Below are 13,746 nucleotides of genomic sequence, written 5' to 3'. Positions count from 1 at the left end.
ACACCACTGCCATGCACTACATAAACAAGGAAGGGGGTACCAGATCTCTTCCGTTGTCGCAGGAGGCCCAGAAAATTTGGGAGTGGGCGATCCTACACGGAATATTGCTCAAGGCAGAACACCTACCAGGAGTGCTAAACGAAAAGGCGGACAGGTTTAGCAGGCTTTCGTCAGCCACGAATGGGAACTAAACCAGATGGTCTTGGAGGAGATTTTCCACTGGTGGGGCAAACCCTCAATAGATCTCTTTGCTACCCCAGTGAACAGAAAATGTCAGTTTTACGCAAGCAAACTACACCATCGCGGATCGCTGGGGAATGCGCTTTCGATAGCTTTGTCAGGAGCATTTGTATACGCCTTTCCCCCCATTCTGTTAATACCGAGAATGATCAGGAAGATCAAAACGGAGCCGTGCAAGATGATCCTGATAGCTCCAGCTTGGCCGAGGCAGTTTTGGTTCACGGAGCTTCACCTCCTTTCTCTGGCCCCTTCATGTCCACTACGGGCGATCCCGGATCTTCTCACGATGTCCCAGGGCCAGATCTGGTATCGGGATCCTCTTTCCTTACACCTGTCAGCATGGCTCCTGAGCAGTGAAAATTCCTAGATCTTCATCTCTCGGAAGAGATAAGAGATGTTCTCTCTCAGGCTAGAACTCCTTCCACTAACAAGACTTACCGTTTGAAATGGAAACGAGTTTGCATCTGGTGCCAACAGAAAGGTGTGGACCCTTTCTCGTCTCAACCTCACCAGGTTCTTCCTTATTTTCTGTCCTTGGCTAAGGCAGGTCTGGCTCATTAATCCATAAAAGTTCACTTGGCTCCATAAAAGTTCACTTGGCTGCAGTTTCTCGCTACAGACGCACTGCATCTGGGCCTTCTCTCTGGTCATCCAGAATTGTCAAACAATTTCTCAAAGGCCTATTTCAAGTCTTTCCTCCAGTGAGGCCTCCGCCCCCCCACATGGCATTTGAACTTGGTTCTCACCCAGCTAATGAAACATCCCTTTGAACCGGTTCATCAAGCAGATTTGAAATTCCTCTCATGGAAATTGGCGCTCCTTCTTGCTCTCACTTCGGGAAGACGTATTGGAGAATTACAAGCTCTCACAATCCAGGAAACTTTCCTCCAATTCAAAAGAAATGCAGTGATTCTAAGGACTAATCCAAGGTTCATACCAAAGGTGCCTTCAGACTTTCATTTAAATGAGCCGGTGATTCTCAAGGCTTTCTTTCCTCAGCCTTCTAAGCCGGCAGAAAGGGCACTTCATTCGCTGGACGTGCAGCGGTGCTTGAAATTTTATCTGGACCGTACTAAAGAATTTCGGAAATCTTCTCAATTGTTCATTGCATTCAGTACTCCCCGCAAAGGCTTACCCCTGTCCAAGCAGGGGATTGCTCGATGGATCTCCAGTGCTATACAGTTCTGTCATTCTGCAGCGGACAAGCCTCTAGAGGGCAGAATTAGAGCACACTCGACAAGGTCCATGGCTTCCTCTACGGCTCTCTTTGCGGGAGTCCAGATTAAAGACATCTGCAGGGCTGCAACTTGGAGCAGCATGCACACCTTCACAAGACATTACTGCCTGGAGACCTTGGCATAAGAAGACACGGCTGTAGGCCAGGCAGTCCTGAGGAACCTCTTCCATTGAGTGGTGAGCTTTCCTTTCTTCCCTCCTTCCTTTCTTATTGGTATTTGCACATTTTGCTATGTGTTCTTTATGTGATTGCACTGTTGATTGATATTTTACTTTGAAAAAGAAAAGGGAATAGAGGAAGAGATGTCAATAAGGGAGCCAAATGTGCTTCTGACTGCTAGCTACTCCGATACAAGCTATGGGAATCTATAAAAGTTCCAATACTGGAGTAAGAAAACAAGTTACTTACCTGTAACTTTGGTTCTCCAGTATTGGTAACTTTCATAGATTCCCATGCGCCCACCCTCCTCCCCTGGGAAAGCTCAGCCCTCAGCAGGTTTTGGTTATACTGTTACACAACGGCTACGAAAATGTGAGGCTCTGAGGTTCTCTCAGGAGGGTTCTATGGGGTGAGGCTCATCTGATTGGCTGTTGCTTTACTTTGGTCTCTTTTGCAAAAAGAGGTGGATATGCTACAAAAGGGAATGAGGCCTAGGCCTTTTTCTTTCTCTTTTGTACCTACTGCTATGTTATTTTGTTTACCGAGACTCCCATTCCGACGAGGGGGAATGATACAAGTTATGGGAATCTATGAAAGTTACCAATACTGGAGAACCAAAGTTGCAGGTAAGTAACTTGTTTTCATATGTATGCTGCGATGCCTCAAATACTGGTAGACTGTATCTCATGACATGGCTAGCCATGCCCGAACGTTCCAGGTCAGGAGGAGGTGGTGGAGTGTAGGGTGTTGGACTGCACCTGTCATAATGGGTACAACAGATTCAACACTAGGTTAAATCCCCCCCCCCCACATCCACACCAAGTGGGGCCCAACAACAGCTGTCATAACCATACAAACCCAGAAGAAAAATCCCAAAACGTTTGTACACCATAACACCCCAACTCCCTTTCACAGACTATGGACCAAAGTGTGCTCAGCCATATGCACTGCAAAGCACACAGTTGTGATACCTCAGCAAGTTTGGAGAGCAGTGGGCCCTATAACCCACGCATGATAAGAATCATCCAATTGGAGGTGGAGAGCACAGTCGGCTCACGGTATGACATAGTCCCTGCTTCGGATAACATAGGGAGATTATGTGTGGGCTCCCATGTGTGTGTTCATTTCAGAGCCAAAGCCCAGCGTGGGTGGACCCCTACCACGCACCAGGCAGCATTAAGTGCTCCCATTTTGGGAAAGTGATATCACTCCTTCTGCTGTCATGGGTGTGAGGTCTGTGCCCTATGAAGCAAAGGGTCTGCCAGTGCACAGTCGGTTTCAGAGGGTCACTGCTCCCCACCAAATTGGGCAGCAGGAGAGGAGAGGGAGTGTGCATTATGTCGTTCCACCACTGCTACCACCTGTATCCTTTCCTCAGCCATCTGCTCCTTTGTTGGGCCTGACCTCCTATTCTTGTTATGGGGGGCTTCCTCTTTTAGCTACTGACCACCCGCCATGTCACTCTGGCATCCAGAGGAGGATATAAGGGCCCTTACCCTTGAGCCAGGTCCATGACTCTTCAGAGAATGTGGAGAAGATGGTATTACCATAGTGCATGATCTTAAGCATGGCCAGGAAGTGTAGAAATTACTTCAATTCAAGACCCCTCAATTGCCTTTCAATTTCCACGAAGGAAGCCCTTCTTTTCTGCAGTTCAGCAGTGTAATCAGGAAATATATTGACATTGTAATTATCCATGAGCAAGGGACCATTAGCTCGCACCACCTGCAGATATGGTCCCTGTCGCAGTAATTAAACAGTCAAGCGACCACCGGACTGGGGGGCACCTGGCGGACTGAGGGGCACCCGGCGGATGGGACCTGTTCAGTACCCTGCGGGCTCTTCCACTGATGCAAATCCATTTGTATACATTTGAAAAATGCTAAACAAATAATTCCAATTATATGCTAAAGCCTAGGCTATGTTCGTGGCTAGAGAACAACACCTGCACAAACTAAAAGTTAGAAAATATTTTTTTGTAATACATAATCATACTGTAGTATAGCAATTAAAGCAACAACATATATTGCCATTGTTTGCACCTCAACAAGTTGCCATACTCTCAACATCCTATGCAAAGCTAAGAATCATAATGTATCAAATTACAATTACACTGTGATAATGCAACAGAAGTAGCAATATATACATTTAATATATTTGCATCTTAAAATTGGTGCACACCTTATGGCACACCAGTTGTGCTAAGTGCATACAAGCTATTCGAGGAGAGAAGTACTAATTAAAAAAACATACAGCTTGCAGGGTGGCATCCCAACGCATGAAAATATTGCAGAAATAAGTGACACCGAGGCGCTTGCGTGCTAGTTGCACATGCATGCTTGCTTAATAAAACAGCCATAAAAATGATATTGCACTATCAAAGTTATAGCACATACATATCTCCTTAGCTCTTCTGGTCCTTTTCCTAGCAGGTTAAAATATTGACCACGAAATGCAAAGCAGTACACTTGGGCACCAACCATTGTTTGCACTAGGCCATTGCTGGTTTAGGATTTTAGCATTTTGGTAATAGGATCACGTGAGCAGTGACCTTCGTCCCTGGCATTGATTGATTTACTGACTTATGTATTTATGTAGAGCTAACTACCTAACTAGCATTGTGTATCCCAAAGCAGGTAGTTGCTTTGTGTTCTCCTAGTGTTTTGGTGTCAGCCAAGAAGATGTTAAAATTTCAGAAGCTTCTTTCATAATAAATGTTTTATCTGTTCTCTGATGTTGTTTATGCTTTCAGCCACATTGTATTTCTGTTAAGTTGTTGTCTTCAGTAAATGGGTTTTCAATTACTTTGACTCTTAGAAGTTGGTTTCGATTACTTTGATTTTGTATGAATTTACATGCTATAACTCTGGTGACATGAAGGTTTGCATTGCTAAGATTGTTCCTGTATTAATTATTTTAGCTAGTTATTGATAACTCTGACTAACAGTTTGGTCATATTCAGCTTTGAAGAGATTGTGAATGCCTTCAACAATTCGGATAGGCTAGATGAAAATGTATTATGTAGATGAATGGTGGAGTTTTTTTAAATGTTAAATGGGATAGTACAATGATAGATTATTTCATACAGTGTTCATCAACAATTTTAGCACTTTTTAATTCATGCATTACACATAGTTTCAGTTTTAGGATTTATCCTGCTACATTTAATATTTGTTTAATTGTGTGATTTAGGATTTAACGCTGGTTGCAAGGTCAGCTCCTATAAGTTAACTCCCTAAACTGGTACACCCCATAGTTTGAGCCATCTGAAACTCTAGCTCTTAGGGACTGTACTTGCCACTTCCTGGTTTTGCCTCTACTACAGAGATTACTCCATCTGAATCCCCTGTTGGGGAGCAACCTCTTATGGCCTGAGACACTATTTGTTAGGTTAGTAAATCTTCTGTTGCGAAAGAGGCCATTATTTCTTTGAACCATTTTTTGGGGGAACCTTCCAAAAGTGCCTGAGGAAGCAGTTTGTGAAGCATTTCTTTTACTCCCAACCCCTGTACTTTGCAGTGGGAGTAGACAATTGTGACTGTAAATTGACCGTAGTCAGAATATGGGGTAATAAGTACAGTTCGAGACCCATAGTATATTCTTGTTAGAGTGAGAAAAATGGCTGATTGGCAAAGTTTCAGTTCAGGGAGCGAGAGAGCTCTACCCACACAGTAGCAAGTACTGCTCGATTACAAAGCACTACGGGGTTTCTATTAAAAATGTCACTGTGTCGCCATACTCTATAGCAGAAAGAAAACTTCTCAAGGCATACCTGTTTTCTAGCCTTCTATTGAGGAGTCTGGTTTCAGACACACCCTTTCCAAGACAAACGTGTTTGGTTTTAACAAAGTTTGACGCATAACACTGTTTTAATTTTTTCGGAGATTTTTGATAATCCGGTAATCCAATGTGTACATTTTGTGTTTTGTTTCTGGTAGGTTCGCTCGAGACCACAGAAAAGACTTACATGTGTAAAACACAAGGTACCGGGGAAACACCACCCCCAACACCCACATCCAGCCATTCTAAACAAAGACATCCAGGTACGTAATTCATGGACTGTGGCCCAATTACTTTTTGAAGGATTTGTAAAAGGAAACTGTTTCTAGCAAGATTATGATTATAACCGTAGCATTAGTTCATACAAATATTGGGTTTTTACTTTAGGTGTTTCTGGTTAACCATACAAAAAGATTTTAGGTTAATTTGTGTATGTGCTTTTGTATAACACTTCAAATTTGTTGAGACTCACTCAACATACAACTAATACAGAGGAGGCACTTCTACTCAGGCCATAGCTTTGCATCAAGGTTCACCCAGGGGCTGTGAACCATACTGTCACCTTATTTGTTGCCCTATCTGTATGTGCACTTTATCCTGACCTGATACAATTTATTCTTTGTCTGCTCGGTCAGCACTGTCATCAAGATCCAGGAAGCAGGTCAAGTAGTAACTACAAGCAGATTGCTTAGTGTAGTTAATATATTTATCACAAGCTGAAGCTATGTAGGGAAAGCAAAGTGAAGTAACTGATGACCTGGCCTACAAAACGTTTGAATCTTCTGCTCCTTCGCGCTCCTTCCCTCTTCCTGGATTCTGACGGCAAGAAAAATAGTAATCCATATGCCTTCTTTTACGCATATAGGAGAATTCAGAAAGATTTTGCAATGAGTAGAAACTAATTACCTTTCTTACTACAGATCCTTCATCTGTTATTGAGTCTACTCCTTGCCCACGTGTTATCTTGGCGAGCTCTGTAGTTACACTGGCAGAGTTACACTTGGTAGCTTGTTTAGATTGGGTTCCATGCTACATCCATGGAAGATTTTGGAGATCTGATAGCAAGAAGGGACACTCTTCAACAGGCCCCAAGACAGGTAAAACGAAAATAAATAATTAGACTCAGTAATACATGGAAAGGTAAACAAAAGATGACATCCTTTTCTCCTCTAGTTGATAATAGTTTTGAATTATGTATAAGGAAGCTTCAAGGTTAAATGTTTCGTTTATTATTGTGTGCTGCAAAACCTAAGTTTGTGATCATTTTAACAGAGGCACTAAAAGACTGTAAAATGTAGAAAAGTCCTAAACTAGGTATTCAGAATTATTGCTATACTAGTGTAGATTTGAAGATGCTATAATTTTATCCCTGTAAAATATTCTGTAGTCTGCATTTTTGATAGGTTATAATTATTAGAACAATACTTGTAATCGTGCTCAATTGTTCTCATGTTAACAGATACGTTGTATTCAAACAAAGTATTCAAGGAGAAGTCTGTCACTTCTGGTTTTGATTTTACGCGTATATCTGGCATTGAGTCAGGTTTATTATGCCTTTTTGATTCAGTCAAAAGAACATTTTTGTGGAAGCACGTTAAAATAGGAGTCAAAGACATGATCTTTTGATGGAATCGTTTTTCATTCTGAAAAGCAAAGCTTTAGGTGCAGCTGTAATGGATGACATAGAAGGATTGTTATTTTAAGGAATGCTCAGCTAAGCTTATAGCAACACTAATTTCTTCTCTTTAGTGCTAACTTTATATGTTTGCAGAAGGCTAACCCCCCTAGAAACTGCTCTCTTCTAAAACTGTTCAGTTGTTTAGGCGAATGAGATATTCCAGCTATGTCATGGCAGCCCTCTTAAATCTCTTTGTTGTTTTTCAAAAATAAACCTTTCTATTTTGGGGTATTTTGCTGGTGTGATCACCCTTCTGTGTGCAGTGTTTGACGCAAAGGATTCTTCTTTATACAGAAGCGAGCCCCACTGCCTGGACCACTCCATAAGGTCCTTGTGGGACACATCCAGTACATCCTTCCACAAAAACGTACTTAAGGCAGCAGTCAATGTATGCTTCAAGATAATTCTTCTATTGGTAACCTCGAATGTGGCGGTGGTGCACACTGATGCAATAATGCCTTATTTTACTTCAAGCAGGGAGACACTACGGGAGTGGATCTGTGAAATTAGGCCATTTGCCAGGACCTGCTCCTCTTTGTTTCTTCCATAACAGGGCAGCACAATCTGAAGGCAGGCAGCCTGCACTCGCTTCATGAATAGGAGGTGAATAAAGCAGTACTCCACTTAATTTTTGAGGCATGGAGATTAGCAATAGACATTTTCAACACATCAGAACACACAAGGGACCACTTTGCCTCCTGGATGGGCATGGGTTTATGGTTAATGGGGCATTAATCAAGGCTACGGAAATGGGAAGAGAATCTTTTTTCACTTCCAAGAAGGCGATCAACCATCATCTGACTGTGTAGCTGCATTTATTTGTGAAGTGAGATGGATGCTACCATGTCCAAATTAAATTTTTCCGTGTCACGTACTATGCCCAAACTTTAACCCCTGACCACCTATGACATAGATGCTCTCATAAAATATAGTCTTCTTCATAGTCTTCACATTTGTGAGACATATAATTGAGTTGGGTGTCCTATGCTCCCAAGGACTGAAAACTACCTTTTATAGGGACAGCATAAAACTCAGAACTTAACCCGCTTTCCTTCAAAGAACTGCTTCTCATGTAAAACTTTATTATCTGATAGAGACATCTAGACGCAGATTCCTTAACTTAGAATATCCTCTGGCGTCAGACTGAATCCGGAAATTTTTTGCAGCAGCAGTTCTGCAGGCCGGGGGACGGCGCCACACCACCCGGCCCAGACGTCGTCCACGTACGTGACGTCAGCGAGGTGATATAAGTCCCTCCCGGCGCCGCTGGCGTCAGTTTCCTTCTTTTCCATGTGCAACGCGGATCCGGAGTGTGTGGTTCCTCTGGCCTGTTTTCAGGCCTGTGGTTCCTCTGGCCTGTTTTTCAGTCCCTTTTTCGACGCTTTGCGTCGGGAACAATGTGCGATGCCCTCGGGCTTTAAATCCTTTACTTCCTGTTCGCGGCAAATGTCCGTCACAGACCCGCATCTTATTTGTATGTGGTGTCTGGGCGAGCACCACGACTCCACGGACTGTGAAGCCTGCCAACACCTTAAGCCGAAGTCCTGGCGGGAGCGCCGGATGAAGCTTCTTTCGGCACGACTGTCCCGGTCGGAGTCGTCACGTTATTCAACGCATGGAGTAAAGTCTGCTCCGGAAAAAGCTTGGTCGGCGCCTACTAAAGTGGTTTTGACGCCGCATCGACGCCGGATTGTTGACTCTTCTCCAGAGGCTTCCGGAGAGAGTTTGGCGTCGCCCTCACGCCCGGCGACGCCGGATGTATTCTTGCCTGTGCCTCCCTTAGAGTATGTGAATCTGGCAGGGTCCCCACCACCTCAAGAGCACCCGCACCCGGCAGGCTCCTCGCCTCCTCAAGAACCTCATCGGGGCCCCCATTTGTCCATGGGGCTCCCTTCAGTTGGGCATTGGTCGCACCCTCACTGTCTTGGGAGGGTTAGCTTACAGCCCTCACCTGCTGATGAGCTACTGTTACCTCCTTGGAGGGCTACAGAGGCTGGTGCTGCTTTTCTCAGAGTGGTCTCTTTGGCCACTTGGATTTTGAAAATGCAGCCCCCTTCGGCGCCCTTGTCTGTGCACTCTTTACTTGATGTCCTTCACCATGGGTCAGGGAATGTGGAGCCGCTTCTGCCCTTTGAAGCTTCTCTTTATGACGCTCTTTTGGGCACCTGGGTTTGGCCAGCTTCTGGTGACCCAGTGGCTTGTTCGGTCTTGCACCGCCACCGTCCAGCTTCAAATGATCCGGTCTGCTTATGTGTGCATCCCGACGTGCAGGGGTTGTTTTGTAAACTGTCTTCCCTTCCTTGCTATTGCTTCCTCCCTCCCAGGAGTCCAGATGGCTTGAGTCATGGGGCGGAACATCTTTGCCTCCACTAGTGCTGCACTACGGTCACTAAATACAGTATGTGTCCTGGCTCGGGCTACCTCTGCCCTGTGGGACTCTGCAGAGTCTTTGTTCTCCACCAGCGCTGAAGGCGCTAGTGTTGACCTACTTCATCTTCTCCGGGATGGCCGTGACCTTGCTGAGTTTACAATCCGCTCCGCCTTGGATACTGCTGATTCATTGGGCCGGGCTATGACTGGTTCTGTCGCCTTGCGGCACCATGCTTGGTTACAGGATAGCGTCTTCCCAGAAAATATCCGGGAGAGTCTTGTTGATTTTCCCTTTGGGGTTTTAATGTTTGATGCACACGCCAACTCGGCTGCTCAGCGCCTCCTTGCAGGCTTTCTCCCCCCCCCCCTCTTAGGCCTGTGTTCCTCAGGCGTTTGTTCTGGGGTGGTACCCTTTCATTTAGCATCCTTTTGATGCGTTATGTGTTTTAGGCTGATAGTAAGCCTCAGGTCTTCCTTATGCATGGTCGGAGGTGATTACCCTTTCATTTCTCATCCTTTGGATGCATTATGCATTTTAAACTGGCGGTTAACCTGCTGTGCCAATGTTCCACAAATTGTTCCTCTGACTGTGGCTTGCCCTTATGAACGTGTTCCCCCGTTGTTAGGGAGGTATATACTCCGTGTGGGGTACTTGTTTGCTATTGTATAGCTCTGTTAAGTCAACTGGACCTACGAGTTCCTTTGGCCTCTAGGCGTCCTCTGGTGCTCTTCTCTGCCGTTGTACGGTGCTCAATGCGGTGCCTTGGCGTCATCTTTACGTCATTGGTCATCTTGCTTTATTCTCCCCCTTCTGTGGTTTTTCAGGGTGTTCATCACGCTTTAACGACAGCTTCTGTCTGCCATTACGGTACCAGGTGTATTCCTCTACAACGATGTTGCATAGTCGTGGCTAGTTTACCTGTTTTTTGCTATATATATCTGTAATTAGGTATATATACCAGTTCCATGGGCACTCTTCTTCCTACTCTTCAACTCTCTTCGAGGCTGTAAGGTCTGGTCCGAAGTCTCCATGTTCCAGGGACTTTTCCGGTGATGCATGCGGCTCTACCAATAAGGCCCCTCTTTGTGTTCTGCTTGCTGAGGTAGTTTCCCGGTTTAACTCTGCTCCCTTCTTCGTGTTCAGTTACTGAACGATTCTCTCTTCTGGACAAGGGTTACTTTCTTTCCAGTCGGTGGGTGTGGTCTGAAATGCTGCGATTATTCATCCGTTTCTACGCCTTAGTACTTTGGTGCCTTTGCTGCACTTTCCTTCGGCTGTGCTATATTGTATCAGCTGGGCATGCAGGACGGCTCTTCTAATGTCAGTCGTCCTAGTTCTCCACCCTGCATATCTGTATTTCATGTGTTGGTTCTCATCTTGGTCTTACTGCGGCCTGGTCGAGCAGCCTTATGCTTATTTTAGCTACGACACTTTATGGTCTCTGTAGCTGTTTGCTCTGCGCATGTTTCTGTGGTGGCCTGCGTCAGCAGGCTTAAGATTGTTACTGTTAGCCCCTGTCCCCCTTTTTTGGACTGGGTGTGCACTTGGCGTGTTTCTTGTCTCCGCCGGCAATTCTAAAAACATTGCTAATTTCTATCTTTTGACCTTGTGTTCTTGGCTGTAGCCTCTCCAGCCTTCCTTCCGTGGGCTAGCCTCGTAGGCTCTGGTTGCATGTTTCTTCTCAACCTTTGGTCGGTGTTCACATAGTGTGCCATTACGCTGAGAGTGGTCCCTCTTCCCCTCTCTTTCTATTGTTCTGGTATATGGCTGGTGCTGTTTCTACCTCTCAGGCTTATACAGGTATGGTGTAGCACCATATGGGCATTTTTGGGATGTCTTGCATCCCATTATCTTTTGCTCTTTCGAGCTATTTGGGTTGCTGTCTGGGTGTTCCGCCACAGCCTTCCCCAATTTCCGTCACTCTGTTGCCAGCTCAAATGCTTGGCGCTTTCTGTTGTTCTATCGCAGACCCACCTCCCCTTTGGGGTATGGCTGTGGTATCTATTCTAAGTTAAGGAATCTGCGGCTAGATGTCTCTATCAGATGTACGAGTTACTTACCTTCGGTAACGATGTATCTGGTAGAGACGTTGTCTACCCGCAGATTCCTTAACGCCCACCCAGCCTCCCCGTTCTGCGAGGACCTTGCCAAGTGAGGTTCTCCCCTGGCCCCCCTTTTACAGTTGGCATTGGGTTTTTTATCTCGTGGTGCTCACATTGTTGTGTCCCTTTGAGATTTACCATAATACAGCTGACTCCCTTTCAGGGGTTTCTGTTACCATAATACAGTTTACTCCCTCTCAAGTGTTTCTTATCTGTAAAATGATGCCTTTTTGATTGACTTTCACCAGGAGATTCCTCTACATTTTCTTATCTTCTCCTGCTGCCTTCCCGCCTTCTCTATTGGCTCAGGGTACTGGTCTCCTCCACAGTAGTCTTCTTTGGGGTTCTGTTGACCTCTGTCTCAGACCTCCATTACTATAGGGGCAGTGCCAGTCTTTCATACCTTCTTGCGGTGGACTTTTGGTCTCTCTGTGCTCCGTTCTTGCTAGACGACACCGTTCTGCATGGTAATCAGTCTTTCTATCTTGTTGCACTTGGGAAGGGTCTTCGCTTAGCTTGCTGGGTTCTTTCTCACAGCTTTTTCACTTACATATAGGCAGTGTCTAATTCTGTCTTTTACTATGGCGTCTTGCACCATCCTCCTTATTTATTCATGGATTTTAATCCCTCGCACACTGTTCCCATGCTTTCACAGTTTTTTTGTTGGTGGCTCCGCGTTGTCGCGGAAAAGTGTCTCTGAAGAAAACGAACGTCAGCGCATCGGGAGGGACTTATATGACCTCGCTGACGTCACGTACGTGGACGACGTCTGAGCGGGGTCGTTTGGCGCCGTCCCCTGGCGCACAGAGGTGCTACTGCAAAAAGTTTCCAGATCCAGTCTGACGCCTGGGGATATTCTAAGTTAAGGAATCTGCAGCGTCTCTACCAGATACATTGTTACTGAAGGTAAGTAACTCGTACTACAGGTCTTCTTTTCACTTAATTTTTTTTATTCTATCTAGATATAACTACAATTTCACTGTGTATGCTGACATAGCATAGGCCAACTATTTCTGGAGCATCAGAAGCTTTTCTGTTCAAAAGCATTAAACTCAAACCTCTTCACATAGAGGAAATCTCTTTAATACTATTTCAAGAAACTGACGACTGTGCTTCCAAACTCCTGTGTGAGTTGATGTAAGTGTGGTACTCGGACTGGTTTCACTTCTCTCCACTCGCCAACTTGCGAAGTCTTTTTTGAAAATTTGTTGAGGTATAAAATTACCTACTAAAATTGTTCAGAATGTTTTCATCTGATGAGTTGTAATATTTTTTATGCACCAAAATAGATGTTAATTATAGATGCCTGTTTATTTTTATTGAAAATGTTTATCTAATATGCTTTTTTCTTGGTTAAATTGTAGTGCCATCTTGATTGAAAATTATTTTGCTCTGAGAGACCTTGCAATACATGTGCAAAAGAGAAAAAAACGTGATGTATTTAATTAGTCTTGCACAATTGTCACCAATGGAGCATTGCCACCTCCACAGGTTGATGCCATAGCTCTCTCCTCTGCTGACCCTAATTTTGCGATCCACTTGTGTCACCAGCCCAAGTTGCCATCACACTTGTTGGGCCACTATCATTGGCGCCCCAGCTTGTACCAACATCTTCCCTGTCTCTCCCACTTCGACCTCTTTATTCCTCCACTGGTTTCCTCTCAATTCCTTACCTTATCCCTACTAAAAGGGATTGCATGTAAACCTTCCATCAGATTGTAGGGAATTGCCTATAATCCCTGGTCCATTTGCACCTTTTTGTAGAGATAGGTGGGCAAGCAAAGGTTATTTCTTTTCAATTGCATAGATATATGTGAGGGTCCAGCACATATGGCTTATACCCAGTTACTTCTGGAGTTGATTTTTGTGTGCTTAAGTTTGAAACATCAACATTCTAATGCATACTTCTGACCACAAATTTCTCATCTTTGAATACTCGTAGGTGCCAGACTATAGCTGGAAAACCTTCTCTATAGCAGTGATCCCTCACATAGCTAGGTGGCGTTGTATGGCTCTGTGCTGACTCCACACTGCTCCAGAAGTGTCAGCGCAGAGCTACGTACAAGCGCCACTCCTACACGCTGAATTGCGATCTCTGTGCATTTCTTGTTCACATTCAAAGTCTCGGACTCAATCCTGAGGCCGTTCCTGTGAATGTAAACTTTCTTCTCAAAGTCCT

At 44.8% G+C, this 13,746-nt stretch overlaps 1 protein-coding gene across 3 annotated transcripts in view; it reads left to right on the top strand.

Annotated features, from left to right (window-relative positions):
* Positions 1 to 13,746, top strand: part of PDXDC1 (pyridoxal dependent decarboxylase domain containing 1) — a 360,469-nt gene that overhangs the window by 340,649 nt on the left and 6,074 nt on the right. For all 3 annotated transcript variants that reach the window (XM_085632067.1, XM_085632066.1, XM_085632068.1), the window contains one exon: positions 5,575 to 5,679. In XM_085632067.1, coding sequence (XP_085488193.1) covers positions 5,575 to 5,679 — 105 coding nt within the window. The remainder of the gene's footprint in view (positions 1 to 5,574; positions 5,680 to 13,746) is intronic.

This window comes from Triturus cristatus, chromosome 10, assembly GCF_964204655.1.
Source record: "Triturus cristatus chromosome 10, aTriCri1.1, whole genome shotgun sequence".
In the NCBI taxonomy this organism is placed as follows: Eukaryota; Metazoa; Chordata; class Amphibia; order Caudata; family Salamandridae; genus Triturus; species Triturus cristatus.
This window is presented reverse-complemented; position numbering and strand designations above follow the sequence as displayed.